Source organism: Myotis nattereri (assembly GCF_964212035.1).
Source record: "Myotis nattereri genome assembly, chromosome: 3".
In the NCBI taxonomy this organism is placed as follows: Eukaryota; Metazoa; Chordata; class Mammalia; order Chiroptera; family Vespertilionidae; genus Myotis; species Myotis nattereri.
The window spans coordinates 135,701,800-135,728,866 of NC_138077.1; the positions used below are offsets into that span (position 1 = coordinate 135,701,800).

The 27,067-nt window shown below is 39.0% G+C and overlaps 1 protein-coding gene across 3 annotated transcripts in view; it reads right to left on the reverse strand.

The window, feature by feature from the left end:
* DTNBP1 (dystrobrevin binding protein 1) overlaps nucleotides 1–27,067 on the reverse strand; it is a 148,745-nt gene that overhangs the window by 101,437 nt on the left and 20,241 nt on the right. For 2 of the 3 annotated variants that reach the window (XM_081087720.1, XM_081087721.1), the window contains 2 exons: nucleotides 23,960–24,020; nucleotides 12,873–13,005 (listed from right to left, as the gene is read on the reverse strand). In XM_081087720.1, the coding sequence (XP_080943846.1) occupies nucleotides 12,873–13,005; nucleotides 23,960–24,020 (194 nt within the window). The remainder of the gene's footprint in view (nucleotides 1–12,872; nucleotides 13,006–23,959; nucleotides 24,021–27,067) is intronic. The other variant, XM_081087722.1, reaches the window with a different exon arrangement.

A 27,067-nucleotide genomic window follows, 5' to 3' on the forward strand; every position in this document is an offset into this window, starting at 1 on the left:
GAATCGAACCTGGGACCTTTCAGTCCGCAGGCCGACGCTCTATCCACTGAGCCAAACCGGTTTCGGCAATGTATCTTTGAACCTATATAGGCTCACATTCTAACTTACATTATACGTCTACTTGTGTACTATCATTTCTCTCAGGAAGTAGAAAGGGTCTTAAAGGCAACAACTGTATTTTTGCATCTTGTATCCCCTAATACCTAGTCTGTTGAATTGAATTAAGAATGATTTCTGGTGGCAGAATGAGTCTATCACTCTTAAGTAAAATAATAACCAAGAAAGCAAATCTATGATTCATGTTCATCTAATTTATGCTAAATTTTGTAAAAGGACAAATTAATCATAGGAAGAGAACTTAGATATTATGATATTTTGTTATTAATGTGTCAAACCAGCCCCTTTTATCAGTAAGTTAAAGCAGTAGAAGCAAAGGAATTTTCCATTTTAACTCTCAACAGGCTGAAATTAGTAATAAAATATAGGAGAACTATATTGACAAAAATAAATTTTCTTCCCTTTATATATTAAAAACTTTAAAAATTTATTTAACTAATAATTACAACCATTTATATGAAGTACATTTGAATATTTTATATTGAGTTTTAATGGTCATAAGTTAATTTCCCTGTCACAACCTACTCATTTCCTATTACAAAATGAGTTACATCTATGAGTAAATTTGGTAACCAAATTTATGTATGTACATAAAACACTAGCAGGCCTCCATGGACACAAATACACCTTTATAAGAAGCTCAGATCTCACCATTTTGCTCACTGTAACAACAACATATGTCTCATTTAGTGATCAGTGGAGAAGATCGCTGGAATTTATTGTGAAAAGCCATTTGGGAATGCCTGACAGCTGTGTGGGAAAGAGCTTCACAAATCTTTGTGAGAAGGCTATCCCAGAGGAAGGGTGATTCTGTTTGGAATTTTTCTTCGAGCCATTTGTTTCAAATATTATTATATGTAGTGTAACCATTGATATATGAAAAATGAAGCAGCATGCTAAACCTAATAATTTAACACTCAATGAGCACTTTTCTAACAAAAATAATTAGCCTCAAGGAACAAAAAAATCTTCTTTAACTACAAATCCATAGGTCACAGAGGCCAGGTACTGAAAGACCACAAGATTCTTCAAATGCTTACATTACTCTTTTATCTAATACGGTAATCCAGTAATGGTGGTATGGTAGTAAGTGAATTAACCTATAAAAGTCATTATTAAACAAATTAGATCATTTAGTACACTACAAGTATCAAAGAGGGTTAATGTGCTTCTTAAAGGGGTTAATCTCAGAAAGTAACCTGGACAAAAGATAATCTAGTTCATGAAACACAGAGCTGTGACAGTCTCTCTGCTAAATGCTCTCTCAGATTCTGTATAGAAGAAAGCAAAACAATATTATGTCAGGTTAGGTCAGATTTTTAAAAAGCTACAAGTTCATTTTCTTACAGCACTTTGTTATTTATAAACTAACAGAATCTACTGTTTAGATTAAGGTAAGTCTTTTTAAAGTAGGTCATAAAAAATAAACTAGGCAATAGAGAAAATTCATTTTAAACTCCATAGGTTAAATTTCAATAAAGGAATAGGATTTGACTACCCTCTAGTGGAAGTTCAAGAGAATTCAATAAATACTTTTGAAACATTACAGTCATTTTATGATAAACACAGAATGAGAAAGTGTATAGAACCTAGACAACATTCCATTTATCCTCCCAATGCACAGAAGACTACATTGTTCATCTCATCACACTTCATTCTGTGGTTTTGCATTCAAAACTATTTTGCAAGACAAGCTAAATTGCATAACACCCATCCAAGTACTCTGTCAAAGAACAATGGATTTGTAAATTTGTAAAGGCTAGATAAACTCCCACTAGAATGTGAGCGCCTTGATGGCAGGCTCCCTGTCTTACGCACTGCTGTATCCCCAAAGTCTACAAGCAGCACATGACTCTCAACAGATGCCTAATATGTGTAGGCACTCAACTGAGTGCTTTACATCTGTCATTTGACCCTACAAATACCCTATGAGGCAGGTAAGGTACTCTCATCCTCATTCTGCAGATGAAGAAACTAAAGTGTGGAGCAGTTAAGAAACCTGCCTGGCATTTCACAGAAAGAAGTTGGATTGGGATCCAAATCTAGATCTACGAGTTAGTTTATAGCCCTTATTTTCCAGTTCCCAGCATACCTTTATATTTTAATGACTAGCTTTATATTACACAGGCTTTTATAAACTGGATGGATCACACCCCATTAAAAAAGAACCAACATGAATGGATTATCCATTCTTACTTAACAATTCCTGAGGGATTAAGTAAGCAGGCATTATATTAAAGCCATAGGATAATGAAGCTAAAGCATCATCAAAGGTCCAAATTGCTCACATCATATAAAGCCTTTACTCTTTAATAAAAGCAGACTCACTAGAGAACAGAGTTAAGTAGCCTGGCAAATGGAGGGTATTAGATACAACGGTGAAAAGGTAAAAAGTTCAAAGAAGTTAAGGGAATCTTGTGACTAAACATAGATTAGTTATTATTTTTTTCTAAGTTATTTTTATTTTTTACTATTGCCTTATAATATTACATCAAGGTATTCAGGTGGTAAGAGATATGTTGAGGCTACCAAAAAAATAAAATAATACAATATTTGAGCTAATATTTAAAACACGAAGTGCTTCTAGTACCTAATAATGATGCATAAATTCATCAAAATGAATTCATAAATTATATTACTACTAGAGGCCCAGTACACGGATTTGTGCACATTGAAAGGAAATTAATTAGAAGAAATATTTTAATATCGCTATTCGCCCTTTCTCTATAATAGAAGTGTCAACTAAATTCACGACCGACAATGACAAATCAAAACTTGCGCGTGCGGAGAACCAAGATGGCGGCATAGGTAAACACTGGTAATTGCTGCCTCCCACAACAACTTCAAAAACACAACTAAAAGATGGAACGGACATCATCCAGAACCACAAGAAGGCTGGCTGAGTGGAAATTCTACAACTAGAAGGAAAGAGAAAAGCATACCGAGACTTGGTGCGGGAGTAAAATACAGAGGTACAGAGGCACATGCGGAGAGGGCTGGCGGCTGAGGACACGGTTGTCTTTTTCAATCAGGAGGGAGTCTCAAGCTCTGAGCTCCAGTTCCGGGCGAGTCTCTGGGGACCCAGACTTATATGGGAGAAACTGGACTGTCTGGCATCAGTCGGAACTCGAGGGCAGCTTTCTCTCAGAGGTGCTTGCAGCGATTGCCAGGACACTGAGAAGCAGGGCCTCTGAGGGCAGGACTGAGAGCAGCCATACTACTCACTCTGCCCTGTTGATCCCCTGGGACCCCGCCCTGCGCAAGCCGGTGGCTTTTGCATATGAAAGGGCTGGCCCTTTGCAATCTGATAATTACCTAACAAACTGCAGCTGGCCCAAAGCCTCAGGACAACTTGCATTGCTTCACAGCTGGCTCCTGCTGGGTAGCCTCAGGCAAAGGCTAGATTAGCACCTCCTTAGAGATCCAGAAGCCAGTGTGCCAGCAGGTCAGAGTGGGACCATCCAGATTGCCAGCTCCTCGGATCCATAAAGGACACATTCAGGAGGCAGACTCAGTGACCACCAAAGCCCCATTGAAGCAAGTCTTGCCCCGGAGGGGTGTCTCCAGCACAGAAGTTCTCCCATTGCAGACACAGCTGATTCTCACAGCCAATTGGCCTGGAGGTCAATCCCTCCCAGTGTTACCTACAACAATCAAGGCTTAACTACAACAAGACTGTGCACAAAGCCCACAAGGGGGTGCACCAAGAGTGTCCACCTCAGGTAATTGGGGAGGCTGAGACACTGGGCCCTATAGGACACCTAGCACAGAAAGCCACTCTATCAACACAGCAAAGCATAAAAAAATGCAGAGACAAAGAAACAGGACACAAATGACAGAAATGGAGGAAAGCAAACTACTGGATATAGAGTTCAAAACCACACTTTTAAGGTTTTTCAAGATTTTTCTAGAAACTGCCGATAAATTTAGTGAGACCCTCGATAAATCTAGTGAGACCCCTGAAGATATGAAAAAGGACCAACCAGATATTAAGCATACACTGACTGAAATAAAGAATATTATACAGATTCCCAACAGCAGACAAGAGGATCGCAAGAATCAAGTCAAAGATTTGAAATATGAAGAAGCAAAAAACACCCAACCGGAAAAGCAAAATGAAAAAAGAATCCAAAAATATGAAGATACTTAAGAAGCCTCTGGGACAGCTTCAAGTGTACCAACATCCGAAGTATAGGGGTCCAGAAGAAGAGAGAGAGCAAGATATTGAAAACCTATTTGAAGAAATAATGACAGAAAACTTCCCCTACCTTCCTCTATGAAAAACATAGACTTACAAGTCCAGGAAGCGCAGAGAACCCCAAACAAAAGGAATCCAAAGAGGACCACACCAAGATACATCATAATTAAAATGCCAAGAGCAAAAGACAAAGAGAGAATCTAAAAAGCAGGAAGAGAAAGACAGTCAGTTACCTACAAGGGAGTACCCATACGACTGTCAGCTGATTTCTCAACAGAAACTCTGCAGGCTAGAAGGGAGTGGCAAGAAATATTCAAAGTGATGAATGCCAAGAACCTACAACCAAGATTACTTTATCCAGTAAAGCTATCATTCAGAATTGAAGGTCAGATAAAGAGCTTCACAGATAAGAAAAAGCTAAAGGAGTTCATCACCACTAAACCAGTATTATATGAAATGCTGAAAGGTATCCTTTAAGAAGAGGAAGAAGAAGAAAAAGGTAAAGATACAAACTATGAACAACAAATACACATCTATCAACAAGTGAATCTGAAAATCAAGTGAATAAATAATCGGATGAACAGAATAAACTGGTGATTATAATAGAATCAGGGGCATAGAAAGGGAGTGGACAGACTATTCTTGGGGGGGAAAGGGGTGTGGGGGATGCGGGAAGAGACTGGACAAAAATCGTGCACCTATGAATGAGGACAGTGGGGGGGCGGTGAGGGCAGAGGGTGGGGTGGGAAACGGGTGGAGGGGAGCTATGGGGGGAAAAAGAGGAACAACTGTAGTAATCTGAACAATAAAGATTTAATTAAAAAAAAAAACACAGGCGTGCGATTGGTGCTGAGAGCTTTATATATACAGATAAACTTGCTTAATTAGACCTGCTTTCTGATTTAGCTAAACTTTTCCAGCCCAGTGAAGTACCCTAACTTCTCTTTCAGGTAATTGTCAGCAACACAGCAGTATATATCAACAAGAAGCAGACCATTATTGTAGATCATGCAGGGAGAACAAAGCGTAAAATATTTAACTGCAGCAGTGTTTGACTATATTCTGCGCAGTGAGAAAACCTGAAGTCATTTTGAAGTTCCACAGTTTCTTACTTCTTTTCAGTCAGGTCAAGTTTCTAAACTTTCTACATCTTTGTTTCCCAGCTAATGAAAAGAAAATAGGATTTTACCGAGTCTCCTATCTACCTACTCCAGGACTTCTGTGAGGATCAAATGAAATGAGGCACATGAAAACGCTTCACAGACATTTGGTTAAAGTGTAAAATGTTTGCACCTGGCTACAAAGCAAGTCATGTTCCTGGGCTGAAGAAAATCCAGGGAGGCTAGTTGCTAGGGCAGCTGTGGGCAAACTACGGCCCGCAGGCCAGATCCGGCCCATTTGAAATGAATAAAACTAAAAAAAAAAAAAAAAGACTGTACCCTTTTATGTAATGACTAGGGGCCCGGTGCACGAAATTCATGCACTGGGTGTGTGTGTGGGGGGAAGAGTGTCCCTCAGCCCAGCCTGCCCCCTCTCACATACTGGGAGCCCTCAGGCGTTGACCCCCATCACCCTCCGATCGCCTGATCGGCCCCTTGCCCAGGCCTGACGCCTCCGCCAGAGGTGTCAGGCTTGGACAGGGGACCCCCATCTCCCCCTGATCACTGGCTCTGGCCCCCGCCCAGGCCTGAGGCCTCTGGCCCAGGAATGCCTGGGCAGGGGACCCCCATCTCCCTCTGATCGCTTGCTCCACCCCCCGCCCAAGCCTGATGCCTCTGACCCAGGCTTCAGGCCTGGGCAAGGGGACCATCATATCCCCACAATCCCCGGCTCCGCCCCACCCAGGCCTGATGCTTCAGCCAGAGGAGTTGACCCTCATCACCCTCCGATCGCCAATCACTGGATCGGCCCCTTGACCAGGCCTGAGGCCTCCGGCAGAGGTGTCAGGCCTGGGCAGGGGACCCCCAGCTCCCCGCGGTTGCAGGCTCCGCCCCTGCCCAGGCCTAACGCCTCTGGCCTAGGCGTCCAGCCCAGGCAGCGGGGACCTGCAGTGGCAGCGGGGGGCGCTGCGATCGTGGGCTTCGCTTTAGGCCCAGGCAAGGGACCCCTAGCTCCTGGGACTGCCAGCTTCGACCGTGCCCAGCTCCCATCGCTGGCTCCACCCCTACTTCCTGCTATCACTGGCCAGGGCGGCAAAGGCGCCTGATTCTCCGATCATGGCTGGGCCCCAGGGCTACCTTTGCCCTGCCCCCCAGCTCTTAGCTCCCCCCTGGGTTTCCGATCACTGTCAGTGGCAGGGGGCTTCTTCCTGCTTTCCCTTTCGCCTCCCTGCATTGTGCCTACATATGCAAATTAGCCGCCATCTTGTTGGCAGTTAACTGCCAATCTTAGTTGGCAGTTAATTTGCATATAGCCCTGATTAGCCAATGAAAACGGTATCGCCGTATGCCAATTACCATTTTTCTCTTTTATTAGTGTAGATGTTTACTTTGAATTTATATTAGTTCACACAAACACTCCATCCATGCTTTTGTTCCGGCCCTCTGGTCCAGTTTAAGAACCCATCGTGGCCCTCGAGTCAAAAAGTTTGCCCACCCCTGCGCTAGGGAGAGGAAGCTGGGCATTGCTACGTGATGTCATTACCAGGTGCTCAAAGTGACCATTTTGGGCTGGGCTAGGCTGTGGGCCACATTTTGCGCAATGGAGTCTTGGCAGCGTTGGCTGCAATTTGGTGGGTGTCACTCCAGGGTGGTGGCGGGGCCTATGTCCCTCTTGGGGGAAGCCAAGTGTTGGTTTGTCAGCGCCAGGTCCATAGTGCCATTTATTTTTAAATGGCCTGTCACTAGGGAGAGGAAGCTAGGCATTGCTACATGATGTCATTACCTAGCATCAACAGCCCATCATTTCCAGGCTAGGCTGGGTTGTGGGCTGCATTTTGTGCCATGGGGTCTTGGCAGCATTGGCTGCAATTTGGTGGGCTGTTGCTCCAGGTTGGTGGTGGGGCCTGTGTCCCATTTGGGGTAAGCAGAGTGTTGGTTTGTCAGCGCCAGGTCTGCAATGCCATTTCTTTTTATATGGCCAGTGCACATCATGGCAGCTCCTGTGTTGAGCGTCTGCCTCCTGGTGGTCAGTGTGCATCATAGCTACTGGTCGGATGGTGGGATAGACATTTAAGCTTTTGTATATATACTAGAGGCCTGTTGCACGAAGAGATTCGTGCAATAGGCCTTCCCTTCTCCTGGCTGCCGGCACCGGTTTTCCTCCGGCACCCGGGACCCAGGCCTTCGTTCCAGCCGGAGCCTCCTTCCGTCCTCTGTCTTCGCAGCCCCAGCCGGAGCCACCTTCTGTCCTCCATCTTCGCAGCTCCAGCCAGAGCCACCTTCCGTCCTCCATCTTCGCAGCTCCAGCCAGAGCCGCCTTCTGTCCTCCGTCTTCGCAGCCCCAGCCAGAGCCACCTTCCATCTTTGCGGCTCCAGCTCACCTTCAGTCTTCGCTCCACGGCTTGGAGCCTATGTATGCAAATTAACCGCCATTTTTGTTGGCGGTTAATTTGCATATCACGCTGATTAGCCAATGGGAGGCGTAGCGAAGGTACGTTCAATTACCCTGTTTGTCTATTATTAGATAGGACTAGCGGCCCGATGCACAAAGATTCATGCAAGAATGGGCCTTCCTTCCCCTGGCTGCCAGCACTGCCTGCGCTCGGGCCTGGAGCCACCTTTCTGCCTTCATTCCGGCCTGGAGCCGCCTTTCTGCCTTCCCACGCTGCCCAGAGGCCTGGAGTGGCTGGGGTAATGCAGAATGCCTCCATCGTCGCCATGGTGACGACACAAGCATCCTGCCCCGCCCCCGGCCACTTGGTGCCTGCATATGCAAATTAACCCACCATCTTTGTTGGGTTAATTTGCATACTCACTGCTGATTGGCTGGTGGGTGTTGTGAAGATACAGTCAATTTGCATCTTCCTCTTTTATTAGTGTAGATAAATAGGTATATGTTTATAGAACTTACTCCAACAAATCTGGCTTCAAAATATTTTCTTCCTGTAAAGAATATTAGCACTAATTCCAATAAGCCTAAGTTGCTTATCTAAAAGTTACATTTCCAAAACATCTCTTTATGGGCTTATTGTAGGTCAACAAATACTAGGCCTCTTGAACTCCAGTTCTGACTTGCTGCTATCTTCTACAATCAGTCATTCATTACTAAAAAGAAATATCAGGCAAATAACAGCAATAGATTAAAACACAAAGATAGTATGTATTTCAAATGCTAATGTTTTCAGATTGCCAATAAATATAAAAACCAACCATCTAGATTTTAGAGGTATCTTCTAAGAAAACTGAACTGTCCAAAAAGAGCTCTAGATGGGTTAGACATACGTTAGAAAAAAAGATATAATTTAAATTATTTGGAAGTAATTATCATAATCTTTTAGCTTTAATTTGCCTTTGGTGGTTGAAGTCCTCAGATTAACAAAGATAGAAATCCTCAGATTAACAAATTCAAGTGAGCATTTGGGAAGCCCACCCCATTCATTTAAGAAGCCATGATGCAGTTTCTAAAGAGGAAGGTCATATATCACTAACTATAAAACTTTTTTCAGGATATTAGAATCCTAATTGAGAATGAAAATACAGTAATTTCTATTTTAAGAAAGATATATATAAACTTCATTTCCTAAGCAGAATTAACTATGAAAATAATTAGAAGAGTGGCAAATGCATTGAATCAACAGAGTGGTATCAAGCACATCTCTAAACAGAATTTACTCTAAGTTGGCAAAAAAAAAAAAAAAAAAAGAGGGGGGTTATCATAGAAGAATATCTCTGCAAAGAAATATACAACCAATGAAAAGCAAGCAACTGAAAGAGATGCAGGAACATAAATTAGCTAAAAGAAAGTGGCTGAAAAGAAAATGCAAAGTATCTTGGAGGTTATTTTTCCATCAGTTAGTTATCAAAGGCTTGAAAAAGATCATGCTTACACCCACGAGAAGGCAAAAATGCAGAGGGCAACCACAGTTATTTCACATTTCTCCTAAATCCCAGGATATTTTTTCCATAACCTCCCTTCAGAAATAACAAATAACTGACACCAGAAAAAAATTTTAACAGCCAGGGCTTTGTGAATACACTTCCCAAGGTCTACTAACAGCTGTCATCCTAACTGCCTCATCCCCCAATGGGACTTATCACTATAGTTGGGATCCTGGATCCACACTGTATGTGACCCAGAGCAAATCACAGCCTCATCAAGCCTTACTTTCCTAAAGGGGGGAGGGGGAGGGTTGTAATACAACTAATTTTGTAGGGTTCATAGGAGGAGTAAAGCACCTAACAATCTGTGACATACAGGGTTATAATATTAGCTACTGTTATGAGCAACAGCATTCCAAATATCATCCAGGTAACTTTATTCACACAGAGGAAAAACAAACACCTGTTTTAGGATTTGCTAATTGTTTTGTAAATCACTTTTGTTTTGTTTTAAAAAAAAAGGTGGGGGGGGGATACTGAAAAACAGGAAGAGATGTTAGAGTATTCTTACCTTCTTACCCATAAGACCTGATCAGGTTATTATTGATAGGTACTTATTTATTGCCATTTTAATTCTATATAGCTAGGTTTCTCTCTCTGTTTCTTCTCATTACAGCAGCCCCTTTAACATTTCTTGTAATGCTGGCTTGGTGGTGATCTACTCCTTTAGCCTGTTTTTTTGTCTGGAAAGCTCTTTACTTCACCGTCTATTTTGAATAATAGTCTTGCTGGATATAGTAATCTTGGTCTCAGATCTTTGCTTTCCATTACCTTGAGTACTTCATGCCTTTGCCTTCTAACCTGTAGAGTTTCTGATGAGAAATCAGATTTCAGCCTTATGGGAACTCCTTTGTAGGTAACAGTTTTCTTTTCTCTTGCTGCCTTTAAGATTTTTTGTCTTTAATTTTTGGCATTTTAATTATGATGTGTCTGGGCATGGGCCTGTTTGGGTTCTTCTTGCTTGGGGTTCTCTGTGCCTCCTGAACTTGTGTGACTTTTTCCTTTATCAGGTTAGGGACGTTTTCTGCCATTATTTCTTCAAACACGTTCTCCATTCCTTTCTCCTTTTCTGTCTCTTCTGCCACACCTGCTATTCTAATATTGTTATGTTTCACATTGTCCCACAGCTCCCTTAAGCTGTCCTCCTACTTTTTAATTGTTTTTTTCTCTTTGGTTCTCTGATTGAGTGATATTTTCAACTCTCTCTTCTGATTCACTGATTCGATCCTCAGCTTCCCCTAATCTGCTGTGTATTCCTTTCAATGTGTTATTTGTGCTATGTCATTCTTTATTTCAAACTGTCCTTTTTTCATAGTTACTATATCTTTTTTCATGCTGTTGAGTATCTTTACATCATTACTCTGAACTCTGTTTCAGATAAATTTCTTATCTCTGCTTCATTTATCTCTTCTTCTGGAGAATTCCCTAGTTCTTTCATTTGGGGATTGTTTCTTTGTCTCCTCATTTTGGCTGTCTGTTTGGGTTTGTGACTATGTATTAGGTAGATCTTCTATACCTCTCAATCTCTAGTGCAGGACAGTGTTAAAGGTTGTTTCTCTCTAATTAGATCAGGCAAAGACTCAAAGCCTCCAGAGAAGGCCTCTGACTACAGACCAGTGATGGCGAACCTCTGACACGCGATCTCATTTTTTTTGGTTGATTTTTCTTTGTTAGATGGCATTTAAATATATAAAATAAATATCAAAAATATAAGTCTTTGTTTTATTATGGTTGCAAATATCAAAAAATTTCTATATGTGACACGGCACCAGAGTTAAGTTAGGGTTTTTCAAAATGCTGACACTCCAAGCTCAAAAGGTTTGCCATCACTGCTATAGACTGATAGAATTCCCAACTTGAATTGCCCCCCAGGCAATCCTCCTCAGGTGTGGTGAGAGTTGTTTTTTTAACAGAGTGGGGCAGTTGCTTCTGCCTGAAGGCTAATTGTTATTTTTAATCTCTTAAATGGCCTCAGGGCAAGGGTGTTTTCCAATAGGGTGTGTTTACTGTCTTCCCCTCAGGCAAGGCAAATGTCTATGTGGGAAAGATGTCCTCCTCCGCTGCATGAGGGAATGACTCAGCCCAGGAAACTTGAGGTGTCTGCCTTCTGAGCTCTATCCCCCAAGTCTCCAGTACTGTCTTTTGCTCTCACAGCTCCAGTCCACTTCACCCTCCCTCTGCTGGAGCACAACGTGGGTGGCTCTACAGCAGTGGTTCTCAACCTTCTAGCCCTTTAAATACAGTTCCTCATGTTGTGACCCAACCATAAAATTATTTTCGTTGCTACTTCATAACTGTAATGTTGCTACTGTTATGAATCGAATAGTAAATATCTGATATGCAGGATGGTCTTAGGCGACCCCTGTGAAAGGGTCATTCCACCGCCAAAGGGGTCGCGACCCACAGGTTGAGAACCACTGCTCTACAGGGAATTTTGTGATTGGCCCTTTAAGAGGGTGCTAGAATTTTCAGCTGTCACTCCCTGGTAGACAGACAAAAATATTCTTTAATCTGTGCTGGCGTCTGCAAGGCTGGGATCACTCTAATGCTCAGCATGAGACACTTCAGGTGCCGAAGGAATTTCCGCTTTTATAACCCCAAAACTGTATAATCACACCACCTACTCAGAAATGCTATCTATTTCTGTCACACAACAGCCACCACCTGGTCACAAATGGTTGCTGCAAGCCTTAGCATAGCCTGCTTACAGTGTCTACATCTCTATACGACCGGCTGGATATTCTATTGTGGAAACCAAGTAGCTGCTGGTTCTGAACAGATTATTAGCTCAAAACATTATCTCCTCTGCAGATAGCTCCTAACCCTTACTTGACTAAGACCTCAAGCTTGGTTAAAAAGTAGTAAGCCATAATATTATCCTAGGATGTAGCATTGTCAAACATAAAAGTTAATTTTCTAAATATAAGCTCAAGAAATAAAGAATATCAGCAAAATTCATTGCAATAAAAAAAAATAAAAAAACACACCAAAAAAACATAAACTTCCACAAGGTACAAATTTAGTCAAACAGATACCCTCTGGTAAGTGGCTTTATTTGATCTCTTTTCTGTTTAAAGAGAAAAAAAGCATACTGCAAGACATGATGCTCTAAGCAGACCTAAATTTAAAAGCACCAACTACCAGAGTATATACCGTAGTCAGGACAAAGTCACCCTAATCCCTTTTATTTGCCATACTTATACTTTTAACAGAGAGCTAATGTCACAAAGATAACCCTGTCAGTTTAAGAATAAAAAAAAACCATAATTGTGTTTCCTGAGCTGAAATGAGGCAGAAAAAGTTATTGATGTATATTTTAGAAATCATTTCTACACTTTAAATCATTTTCTGTCTAATCCTCAATCAGAATATGAAATTAACTAGAACATACCACTTTCTAAAAATTTCTGTTAACCAAGAATTTAATGTATTCTTAGAAAGCTTTGAAATTATACCAAGTCCGGTCCAAATTATTTTCATTCCTAAAGGTAATGTACAGATACGAACATGATACTTACTCAGATTTGCTGTCATGGTTTCTAAATCTGCTATTAAACCGGGAAGCTGCTGAAGCTGCTCCTGTAACTCTATTAGGCTCGTCTTCTTTTTTTCCCAGTGTGCTGAAAGCATAACCACCTCGCTATCCACCAGCTGCAACACAAAAGAGGAAGGGTAAAGTAAAACCAGATTTTAAGCACAAAGAAACTGTAGTCATCATAATGAGAGTTGGTTGATGTTGTCTTTAAAAACCCCTCTACTGACTGTAAGTCACAGGACACTAGAAAGAAGACTGAAGTTGTTTTCTTTCTTAGAAAACAACCAATTTAATATTCAGTATAGAAAACCTCAAATCACTGCTTGTCTCAGTGCATCTTAATCCAGAGAAGACGAAGTTCAGAAATGACCTTAGACATCACTTCTAAGTATACCCTTTTTTTAAGTAAACCCTGAATTTGAAAATCCAAATCTAGAAAAATAAAACAAAAAACTACCACTAACGACTGAAAAGAAAACAAACAAAAACAACTCAAAACATAATTGCTAGGTAATTATTTGCTTTTTACAAAAGGAATTCTTTACAGAAATGCATTTAGAATATACAGATTCCATGTAGAATATACAGATTCCATTTACATTTAACAGGAACAGATTGCATAAGGTAAATGGTACTTTTATATGAAGAAATTATTGAGGCAACTGATAAATTCCAGAAAAAGAAAAGAAGGATTTATGTTAACAAAGAAGTAATTCAGATGTAAAATATTAGGGTAATAGCAGGGTGGTGCAATATTAGACTAGTCTAAAATAATTCTAATTTCTTTTCCTGAAGATGTGAAGAAAATGACAGACATCAGTTTCTCCCAGACAATTATGTTTTGCTCTTAACACAGTGGTAGGGGAAAGAGCTTAGAATAAGATTTAGAAGGAGCAAGGAGAGGTCATCTTTTGAAAACATCACCAATGATAAGAAAGGATTGTGAAAGATACCCACACAGAAATATAATATAAAGATGGCAAAATTCACTGTCTAACAAAAAAAATGCATTTGAATTTTATATGTAAATCAGGGTTCACAGTTAAGTTACAGTTTAAAAAAAAGATAATTTACATGTCCCAAGATTAAGTAAGAGTCTTCGTAAGTTGAAACATGAACACAACTGATTCTTACTGAATATCTCTAAAGAAAGAGCTTTAGAGGAATAAAAATAACAAAATAAGATATGAAATTATTTGTATATTGAACTACATTGTTTCTATATTTTAATAATGTAGGAAATTCACAACATTGAAGGAGAGAACTAAGCTACAATAAAAAGGTCAGAAAGCTACCTAGTTTTCTCACTCTATCCCCAGTTCTCATACCTCCCCACTGTTTTTCAACCCACACTGAAAGAATAACCACATCATCTCTCACCTAAAGCCTCAACTGAGCTGGAAAGGTGACACCACGCTTTATTCAAGTGGCATTCTCATAAATGTTGTATATTTAAAATGCCTATTGGCCGGGCTCAGTTGGTTTAACATCATCCCATGCATCAGGAGGTCACAGGTTAGATTCCCAGTCTGGGCACAAGCCTGGGTTGCAGGCTCAATCCCTAGTAGGGGGAGTGCAGGAGGCAGTCGATCAATGTTTCTCTCTCATTGGTGTTTCTAACTCTCTTTCCCACTTCCTATCTCTAAAATCAATAAAAATATTTTTTAAATGCCTGTTGTCTACCAGTTTTTAAATGATCCCTAAGCGTACTTTTAAAAATACTGAGCAATAAAAAAAAAAAAAATGCCAGTCTTCATAGGCAAGTTGTGATGTAACCATCATCAGGAAACTAAGGCTTGAAACAAGGATCTGTGTTCAGAAAATTCATTTAAAATAGTCAACAAGCCCTGAGTGGGTAGTTCAGTTGGTTAGATACACCAAGGCTGCAGGTTTGACCCCTGAACAGGGCACGTACAAGAATCAACCAATGAATGCATAAATAAGTGAAATGACAATGTTCCCCCCCCCCTCTATAAAATCAACAAATAAAAAAAATTTAAATAAAATAGTCAACAAACTTCTACAGAACATCTTCTATCTGCCAAGCATTGTTTTAGGCACTAGAAATATAATGGTGAATAAAACAAGAAAAAAAATTCTGCCCTCTTTAGTGCTTATATTCTCATAGCAGGTCTCACAAACTCTCTTAGCTTCAGTATTAAACTCTGAAAAAAAAAATCCTATATCACAAGGTTGACTTGAGGATAAACAATATATTTTTCCTGGTTCATGGAATACCTTTTAAAAAGCCTGTGAAATTACCCTGGCTGGGTGGTTCAGTTGGTTGGAGTGTTGCCAGTACACCAAAAGGTTGAGGGTTTGATCCTCAGTCAGGGCACATACCTAGGTTGTGGGTTTGATCCTCCATTGGGAGGCATACAGGAGGCAACCCATTGATGTTTCTCTCTCTCTCTCCCTTTTCCTTCCGTCTCAAAAAAAAAAATGAGAGAGAGAGAAGAAAAAGAAAAAAGAAAGGCTGTTAATCTTAGTTACTCTGGTTAGTTAGGTTAATAGCTTGAAAAACCTAGAATAAACAATTTTTAGATATTAGCCATTTCTTACTGAAAATTAAAATGCAACATTTAAATACTAAACTTAACTACAGTCTAGTTCAATCCTTCCACAAAATTAAAAGTTATATCCTAAACATAAAATATAAGAAGTGTTTATGGAAAGAATATATCAAAATACACTAAAATGTTGTTTTCATTTAAAAGAGTGGAAGGTTGAATAGCTTTTCAGAAATCATCATTATTAATAATTATGTAATAACTAGAGGCCCAGTGCACAAAATTAGTGCATGGGTAGGGTCCCTAGGCCTGGCCGGCGATCAGGACTGACCTGCGGGGCAACCAGTGGGGCAATCAGGGGGCCCTGCTTGCACCTGCCTTGGCTGGCCTGGCGCTGTCTGCTTGCCAGCCCCGCCCCCTGCCACTACCGCCAGTTGGGGCCTGCGGGCTGGGGGGAGCTCCTGTGTTGAGTGTCTGCCCCCTTGTGGTCAGTGCACACCACAGCGACCGGTCGTTCTGCTGTTAGTTCGATTTGCATATTAGGGTTTTATATAGATAGATACTAAAACATTCTGAGCATTTTCTATGCTCCAGGTCCTGTACTAAGCAATTTACATGTATCATCTCATTTAAGCCACATTAACAACCTTGTATACTAAGCATTACTACCACCTTCATTTTATAAATGAAGAAACCGAGCACAATGAAGCTAAATCACTTTCCAAGGGCCACAGTGGAACTAGACTCAATCCCAGGGATTTTGACACTTTAAGTTCATACCCTTAAATCAATGTTCTGGGGACTGTACTACATGGGTTTAAAAAGGAAGAAGAAAAGTGAAAAACTAGCAAAAAGAAAGTGTTCTGCAATACTGTACTTAAACTTTACTAAATGATAAGAAATGAGCTACCTCCAGAAGGCCTATGTTTTTACTTGGTCCATATTTCTGAATAAACCCAGATTCAACACCAGGAAATCAAGTTTAAGGAGGAAGACAAACCCATAGTGCTTCATTCCAAAATTCCTTCTGGCAGACACTGAAGTTAGATGGGAAAAAAAAAAAAGCAGGGAACACCAATGATTTACAAAATGGCTAACAATAGGACCTTACTGTATACAAATCTTGACAGTTCAGAGTGTGGGGGATATATTAGTTCATATGATTTCCATACTACTTTGTTTGGTAAGCAGGGTAAGTGGTGGAAACTAATTTCATATAGGAGGAAACTAAAACAGAGAGACTAATTTATGTGCCCAAGGCCAACATGTATTCGTGCAGAAACTAGGATTTCTAACACCCAGTCAGGTCACCTTTTACCACAGGCAGAGCAGATCCATGCTGGAAGAGTGAAGCATGTCCAACTTAACCAGCTTACACATCAAATTATTAAACAAAAAATGATTCTTAAGAGTTTAATTCGAAGGCAAGCAAATATTTCACAATAGAAATTACAAGCAAATAATGTACTGTAAGTCTAACTTTAAAAAGTTGCCCTCAGAGTCTAACCCCTAAGTCAATATTAACTATATATTCATTTATATATTGCTAAAAGGAGAAAAAACGTCAAAGAATTTGAAAAAAAAAATTGTAGAAAAAGCTTAGACAATAAAGTTACCATTGACCACAGCTATTTGTCTTCTAAGATATTGCCCTAAATTTCAAGACTATATAGTAAGGTTTAGCTTTAAATTAGATGAGTATAAAATAATTTGTCAAACAGGATTGAATTGCTCTTAAGTATATTTGCCCTGGTAGGATCAAACAGGTTAAAGACCACCAAAGACTTTTGAGCATGGTCTGACAAAATAAACACATGACAGGCTTAACACTATACATATTAAAGCCATACATTTTTTAAGGCCTGAGAGAGAGGCAGAGGCAGGGCAGAAGGGGTCAATAGGGAAAACAAGGGGGACATCTGTAATACTCTCTACAATAAAGATAAATTTTAAAAAATAAAGTTATACATTTTAAATATTTACATACATCTCAACAATACATCAGAGGGCTTTAAAATTTTTTCATTTTTTAAAGTTGAGTAATACATTTCTGGAGAGTAATAGAGGCACTTTTGATTAGCTGTGGATCTTAAAATAACCAAGTACTCAACTATGAAAAAATTTCCCCAAATAGCATAAATCCAACAATAGGTCTTATAGAAATTTCTTTCTCCTTTATTTATTTTATTATGAAATACTTCTTTCAATCAAAAGAATAATTTTTGTTAAAGATCCTCTACAGGATATAGTCTTAATTGCATGTTGTTTGTGGGATTCATCCACGCTGATAAATGGAGGGATAGTAGTTTATTAATGTTCACTGCTGTACGGTATTTGATTTTTATAAAGAATATAATTTATTCTGTAGATCAGAATAAACGAGGCATGCAGCCCACTGGCCACAAGTTTGGCATGCTTGCTGTAGATGGACTTAGGGACTATCTAAAGTTTCAACAGAACCTGCTACAATATTCTTATACAAATCTCCTGGTGCACACAAGCAAGTTTCACATGTGAGTCAGAGATGTGTCTAAGTTATTGCTCTTATCTCCCAGAGTGGCTTGACAGGACTTGGGGTAATTAAACTCCCCCCAGCCAAATCATTGCTGACTTCAAGTAGCCTCATCTTTATACTACACTAGAGGTCCAGTGCACAAAAATCGTGCACGGGTAGGGTCCCTAGGCCTGGCCTGTGATCAAGGCCAATCAGGTTCCCTGCCTCCCCATCTCCTCCTTCCCTCGCCATGCATGCAGCGCACCCCACCGCTGCCACTGGTTGCCAGCCATGTTCTGCACTGCTCCCCTGGTGATCAACACATGTCATAGCGAGCGATCGAACTCCAGGTCTCCCAGTCGGACTCCTGAGGGGACATTTGCATATTAGCCTTTTATATATATAGACTAGAGGCCCAGTGCACGCACGCATTCATGCACCAGTGGGGTCCCTCGGCCTGGCCTGCGGAATTGGGCTGAAACCAGCTCTCCAACATCCCCCGAGGAGTCCCAGATTGCGAGAAGGTGCAAGCCAGGCCAAGGGACCCCATGGGTGCATGATTGAGGCCAGGGAGGGATGCGGAAGGTTGGTCAACTGGGGAAGGACCACAGGAGGGCTCCAGGGCATGTCCAGCCTGTCTCGCTCAGTCCCAATCAGCCGGACCCCAGCACCAACCTAACCTACTAGTTGAAGTGTCTGCCCCCTGGTGGTTAGTGCACATCATAGCAACTGGTTGACCGGTCGACTGCCCCCTGATGGTCAGTGCACATCATAGTGACTGGTCAACCGGTTAACTGTCTGCCCCCTGGTGGTCAGTACATGTCATAGTGAGTGGCTGAATGGCCTTAGCATATCATTAGCATATTACGCTTTGGTTGAATGGATGACTGACCACTTAGCATATTAGGCTTTTATTATATCGGATAGTAAATAGATGATATCATACCAACATTACCAGAGAAAATGTGTGCCATACCAATATTATTGGGGGAAGCTTGGGACACAATACTCTTAAAATAACCCTAGGAAGGGAAATTGTTTGAAAGATATGTGCCATTTTAGCTTCCACTTATTGCCAACTCATTTTTTTCTAATGTGATTGTGCCAATGGATTTACACTACCTAGTTCAAGTTGTTCCTCATGATGTTTCTTCCAAGGGAAGAAACAAAATTATCTTCTGCAAATAATAACAGTCTGCCCAGAAAACTCAAGGATTAAATTTTTGATAATCTAAGGAGTATAAATATGTGGTTTTAATTTGTATTTCCTTGATTATTATTAAAATTTGAATACATTCTCATGTTTATTGGCCACTCCCATATTTTTTCTTCTATAAAATGCCAGGTCCTACTGCTTGCTTTTCTGTTGGGTTACTGTTCTGTTTTTATTGGTTTGTAGGGGTTGTTCACATTTTCTGAACACCTGTACTATGTTTCATGAATTGCTTAATATTTTAATGATTTTGTTTAATAGAAGCTTTGATAAAAATTATCAATATTTGTTTTTATGGTTGGTGCTTTTTATGCCTTAAGAAATCTTTTTCTATCCTGAGGTCTTAAAGCTCTTCTATTTTCTAAAATATGTATAGTTTTCTTTTTACATTTAAAGTATAATGGAATCAAGGTCTTTTTTATTTTTATTTATTTTACTTATTTTTATTTTTTAAATCTTGTTAAAAATTGATTTCAGAGAGGAAGAGGGAGAGAGAGATAGAAACATCAATGATGAGAGAGAATCTTTCATCAGCTGCCTCCTACATGCCCCACACTGGGGACTGAGCCCGCAACCTGGGCAACCCTGACCAGGAATCGAACCGTGATCTCCTGATTCATAGGTAGACACTCAACCACTGGGCCATGTTAGCCAAGCTCAAGTGTTTATTTTTAAAGGTAAACAACATTTTTTGCTGATTTCAGAATATTAGTGATTTTATTTTCCCTATGACAGAACAGGGCAGCCATAATAAAAAAATCTTCAGTTAAAATTGACCTGCATTCAAAATAAAACACAGATGTAGAAGAATTTAAATTAAGGTCTTTAACTACTTTTATCCAACAATATACTGGAGATTCTCCCCAGTGTAAAAAGACAAGAAGAAATGAAAGTTGTGAAGATTAAAAGGAAGAAACAAAACCTACCACCTGCACAAAAGAATTCCCACCCCCAGACACAAATTATAAGAATAAGTGGATTTAGCAAAATGGTTAAATATGAGGTCAATATACAGCAAGTCAAAAACTGCAGGTTTGGTAGATAGCAGTACAAAGACATTGTCTTTTTTTTTTTTAATATATTTTATTGATTTTCTACAGAGAGAAAGGGAGAGGGACAGAGAGTTAGAAACATCGATGAGAGAGAAACACCGATCAGCTGCCTCCTGCACACCCTGCACCGGGGATGTGCCCGCAACCAAGGCACATGCCCTTGACCGGAATCGAACCTGGGACCCTTGAGTCCTCAGGCCGACGCTCTATCCACTGAGCCAAACCGGTCAGGGCAAGACATTATCTTCTACTAAAACCTTGCTAAATGTTTTACTCTGAGTAGATACCTAATTTTACTGAACATATTTTCTGCATCTGATGATCATATATTTTTCTCCTTTAATGTGTTAATGTGGTCAATTACATTTAAAAGACTTTCTAATGTCAAACCAACCTCTTCTTTTAAATTTTTACTGATTTCAGAGAGAAAGGATGAGGGAAAGAGAGACAGAAACATCAATGATGAGAAAGAATCATTGATTGGCTGCCTCCTGCACACTCCACACTGAGGATCAAGCCCGCAACCTGGGCATATGCCCTGACCAGGAATTGAACTGTGACTTCCTGGTTTATAGGTCGACACTCAACTATGAGCCACACCAGCTGGGCTCAAACCAACCTCTTAATCCTGGAATGAACGTGGTATATTTTGTTTTTTATGCTTTGCTGAATTTGTCTGTCAATATAGCCAAGCACTGCAGAATGTGTCCTAGGCAGAATGCCTTTTGTTTTTCATTCAGTATTCACAAGACATATAACAATCAATACGAAGATTTGCTTAACATTTATATAGGAACACTTTATATTTAAGCAAGATACACATTTTAAAACAATTATGAGAAGATTTTGAAATTACATTTAAAATACAATTGTTAGAATATGATAATCACAAGACAGTTTTGAGGAGTACATCCATAAAGGAGACACGTGCCTTGCATGTTGCTAGTGTTGAGAGGCCACACAACTGCACACCAACAACTGTTTGTTAATAACTATATCAAAAGTTCGGTAATCAGAAAACTATGTTTTAAGCATTTTACATCTTAACAGATTGTTAGCCACCCATGTATAGACATAGACATATTGCTTGTTTTAAATATACTTTAGAAAGTTGGTTGAGGGTTTGGGGTTGACATGTAACATATTGTAACTTTTCAAATTTAGAATATAAGAAATAGGTTCCTGGTTAGTGTTTGCACAAACCATCTGATTTTCAGAAACTGATTAAAGTTAAGTGAGAGATGATGCTATTTCTATTCTTCACAAATTAACCTTAAAATTCTGCCCTCCATATTTAACTTTAAAATCTGAGGTTAGTCAATATTAATACATACTCCATAAATAGTACAAGGGCTTTAGGTCCTTTAACTCTGATAACCTGCCTTCTGGATTACATTCTATTGTTATCCAGTAGTTTTGTTCTATCTTTTTTAATCCCACCAATTAGATAACTGATATATAGAGATAGATAGATAGATAGATAGATAGATAGATATAGATATATAGATATAGGTATAGATATATAGATATAGTTAGATATAGATATAAATTATTGTCTGTTTAGATTTATCTTTGGTCTACCATTTTCTTCCTCCTTATTCCTTCCTATATCTCAGACCTATCTTCCAAAATTATTTTAATTTATCCTGAAATACATTCTTTAGAAATTCCTTTATTGGGCATCTGTTGATAGAAAACTTCTTTGTAGGTCTAAATCTTACTCTGGTTCTGATGACTCTCAAACTTTTGGTAATATATTAGTGTATTTGCTAATTTTTGTGTGGAGGTGGTGGTGAGAAATTAACCTGTAGGAACCTTTTAGGTTTACAAAGTTTCATCCATGTAGAACTTGTGTTTGGGTCTGATGGGTGTCAAGAAGCACAGTCACCTGTGGCTCTTTCATATATTAATATAGTGGTTCCAAGATCATGCAGGACATATACATTAGAGCCCCACACTCATGTGAGGTCAAGACCCTGGTAACAAATCCAAAAAGGAGACTACGTTTATTCAAAGTTGTCATAAAGACAGACAGATTTCATCCCTGTTGTCTCCTTTTGTCAACAGGAAGCTTTTCTTTTTTTCCTAGCACAACTTTCACTGAGGGATGTAGCCATTTCAAAGATCTAAGAGCTTTAGGCAGGAGTCAGGTTTAGTTCCTCCTCCAGTGGTTCTCAACCTTCCTAATGCCGCGACCCTTTAATATAGTTCCTTATGTTGTGGTGACCCCCCAACCATAAAATTATTTTCGTTGCTACTTCATAACTGTAATTTTGCTACTGTTATGAATCATAATGTAAATATCTGATATGCAGGATGTATTTTCATTGTTCGCGACCCACAGGTTGAGAACCGCTGTAAGTCTCCTATTCCCATATATCTCTAAAGCTTTTGTTTTAGTATTTGACTACAGCTTCCATGGTTTTGTTTTGTTTTTAGCCACTCTGATTTTATTTCCTTTTTCATTTGTTTTTGGCATGTTAGAATCTCCCTTAATTTTTGTGAGCTTAAGGCATTTAAAAAAATGCTTTTAATCTATCCAGCATTTAAGTGTTTTATAACCAGAAGACTTTCAAAGTACCTAATCTACCTTATGGCCAAAATCCTAATCCACCCACCTGCCCCCCACTTTTCAGTAATTTCTCAAAGAAACACTAATGACTAAATTTCATATGTATTACTCTGTTCTATATAACTATTACAGTTTCACTAATGTAGGTAAATGGTAAAGAAAGTCAGTCTAAATTAATTTAACATCAGAATCACAAAAGTGTCTTTAGAAAGAAGTAAGTTTGATTGGCATTAATAGCACAGATTATTTGATCTTGGCTAAAGCTCTATGTACATGCACCAAATAATTTTAATTATAAGTCACATATATTCATTATATACTCTATACATAGTGCTAGAGAATAGTTTGATCTTCTAAGTGAATTAAGGCTGACACCCCTGAAATTTTATATTTATTTGCTAAACAAATTAGTGATTTTAGGTAGCTTGAGCAAAGTTAAGCTTTTGTCCAAATAATAAGAAATTCTTAAATAGTGGGTAAAAAGAAATTACACACTGTAATTTACATATGCAAAGACATTAGACTCAAATACCTCGATGAAACAAGAATTTACTTGTGACTTAAGAATAAAAGTCAAACTCTCTATGCCTAATTAAACTACCTGACTGAGATATTATGAAAATGTGCTTTATATCGAGTTTCATAATTGCTAAATTCAATTTCAGATATCCTGAAAAACATTTTAATATAAATTTAATTTCTTAAAAACTAGCACATCCCGCCGAAATCGGTTTGGCTCAGTGGATAGAGCGTCGGCCTGCGGACTGAGGGGTCCCGGGTTCGATTCCGGTCAAGGGCATGTACCTGGGTTGCGGGCACATCCCCAGTGGGAGATGTGCAGGAGGCGGCTGATCGATGTTTCTCTCTCATCGATGTTTCTAACTCTCTATCTCTCTCCCTTCCTCTCTGTTAAAAATCAATAAAATATATATTTAAAAAAAAACAAAACAAAAAACTAGCACATCCCACAAGTACAAGATTAACCAATAATTCTTTTTTGTCTATATATTTATTGATTTTTTACAAAGAGGAAGGGAAAGGGATAGAGAGTTAGAAACATCGATGAGAGAGAAACATCGATCAGCTGCCTCCTGCACACCTCCTACTGGGGATGTGCCCGCAACCAAGGTATGCCCTTGACTGGAATCGAACCTGGGACCCTTCAGTCCGCAGGCCGACACTCTATCCACTGAGCCAAACCAGTCAGGGCATAACCAATAATTCTTTACCTCTCCAGCACTCGCACATTCCTTGGCTCTTCTGTGAAGTGCAGCCCATGTATCTTCATACCTAAGAAAAGCAAAAAAAAATATTCAAAATGCAAAAATTAATTCAAAATTTTAATATTTTAAAACATTTAAAAATACTATTTAAAGATGAGCCTAGAACATCCTATGGTGTCTGAAAAGAAAAGCTCAAAACATAATGGGGATATGTAATAAGGATACAGAAGTCAACTTGAAGGGGCTTCCAATGGTCAAATCTGGGGGAATTTGAGCAACACAATACATAATGGTAGTACTGGGCTATTAATTCAAAGAATTAAACAAACATCCATGAGTTTATAGTAATTTAAATAAATAACTAATTAAAAGATAAGACAGAAAGTCGATGAAACAAAAATTTGGTTCTTCAAAAAGACGAACAAATTTAAACCTTTAGATAGACTTATTAAATAGAAGACTCAAATAAAATTAGAAACAAAAGGGAGACAATTATCAATTCTACAGAAATAAAAAGGATAAGGGAGTACTATTGATAATTGTATGTCAAAAAATTAGATGACCTAGATGAAATGAATTTCTAGAAATGCAAAACCTACCAAGACTGAATCCCAAAGAAACAGAAAATATGAACAGACCCATAATTAGTAAGGAGAATGGATCAGTAATAAAAAACCTACCTCCTGAACAATGATGCATCAAAAAGAAATTAAAAGACAAAACATTTACCTTGAGACAAAAAATGAGGACATAACATACCAAAACATATGCAGCAAAAGCAGTTCTAAGAGGGAAATTCATAGCAATAAACACTCACATTGAGAAGAAAGACCCCCCCCAAAAAAGAACAAACTGAGCTGAAGCTAATAGAAGGAAGGAAATAATAAAGATCAGAGCAGAAATAAAACAAATTAAAAAAAAAAACAGAAAAAATTATCCAAACTATTAGTTGGTTCTTTGAAAAGATAAAATTGACACCTTTCACTTGATTCACCAAGGAAAAAAAGAGAGGACTAAAATCAACAAAATTATAAATGAAAAAGGAGATATTTCAACTAACACCCCAGAAATACAAAGAATCATAAGAGGCTAGTATGAACAACTACGTGCCAACAAACTGGACAACCTAGAAAAAATGGAAAAAAATCTTAGAACCATACAAATTATCAAGACTCAGTCAAGAATAAATAGAAAGACTAAACAGACTAATTACTAGTAAGGAGGTTGAATCAGTAATCAAAATGTCTCAATCAAGAAAAGTCCAGGAACAGATGGCTTCATTGGTGAATTTTACCAAACATTTAAAACAGAATTAATGTAAGTCCTTTTCACTCTGTTCCAAAAAGTATCGAAAAGGAGGAACACTCAAACTAATTTTACAAAGCCAGCATTACCCTGATACCAAAGGCAAAAAAGGACACTATCAGAAAAGAAAATTATAGGCCAATATCCCTGATGAATATAGATGTAAAAATTCTCAATAAAATCTTAGCAAACCAAACTCAGCAGCACATCAAAAGGGTCATTCTCCATCATCAAGTGGGATTTATATATATGATGCAAGCATGGTTCAATATCCATAATCAGTGTGATACATCACATTAATGAAATGAATGGGGGAAAAATCATATTATCATCTCAACAGACACAAAAAACAACATTTGACAAAATTCAACATCTGTTCATAATAAAAACTCTTAACAAATTAGGTACAGAAAGAATGTATCACAATACAATGGCCATACAAGATAAGCCCATAGCTAACATCCTATTCAATGGTGAAAGGTCGAAAGCTTTTCTTCTCAGATCAAGAGCAAGACTCGGATGTCCACTCTCACCATTCACACTAATTACAATATCTACAAAACAAGCAAACAAACAAATAAAAACTTCCCCAAAATAAGTTTTGGTGAGGATGTAGAGAAAAGGGAACTGCTATGCACTGTTGATGGGAATGTAAAATAGTGCAGCTGCTATGTTAAACAGTGTAATGGTTCTTCACAAAATTAAAAATAGAATTACCATATGATACAGCAACTTCACTTCTAGTATGTACCCCCAAAACTAAAAGCAGGTCTAGCAGAGATATCTGTGTGCCCATGTTCATAGCAGCATTATTTACAATAGCCAAAAGGTGGAAGCAACCCAAATGTTCGTTAGTGGATGAACGCAAAGGCAAAACATGATGCACAGTCACAAATCACTTAACAATGGGGATATATTCTGAGAAATGCGTTGTTGGGTGATTTTGTTGTACAAACATGAGAGAGTGCACTGACACAAATCTAGATGTTAAGCCCACTACACACCTAGGCTATGTAATATAGCCTATTGCTCCTACACTACACAAATCTGGTACAGCATGCTACTGTACTAAATACTATAGACAACCATAACACAGTGGTATTTGTGTATCTCAACAGATCTAAATGTAGAAAAAGTACATTAAAAATATGGTATAAAAATAAAAATGTATGGAGCTTGCAGGACTGGAAGTTGCTCTGGGTGAGTCAGTGAGTGAAAGTGAAGGTCTGGGGCATTGCTGTGCATTACTATAGATAGACTTTATAAACATTGTCCCCAAAGCCCTCCTCCTGCTTCTTTCTAAAAGAGTCAGAAATAGAACATCAAAGCTGTCAATGCTGCTCCATGATCAGAGATGTAGGCTGGACTGATTGGAAATATCGAGGGGAAACTGCCTGGGTTTAAAGCACAGATCACCACAATAGTGACTGTCAGGAGGGAGTGAAAGGTGGCCTGAGGTCAATAGGAATAAGAAATCAAGGCGGAGAGATAAAGGAACATAGGGGATTGTCATGGCAATGTGGTTTTGGCTATTGCATGTAGGAGCAGTGGTCAGATTAAGGGACTATGTGGTATTCATAAAAAAAAAGAAAAAGGAAAAGGGGGTATTTAAATGGAGAGGGCATAAAACCAAGGACTCAATATTTTGAACTTGGAAACTTGTTTTTGTTACCATTGACCCTATCTGGCACAAAAAGTGCTTGCTCTCTGGCATTGAACTGATAGAAGAAATTAAACTTATATTTGCTTTACAGCATTACAGCCTGAAAACAGTTCCAAAGTACAGGAACACTACCACAGAAAGCTTTA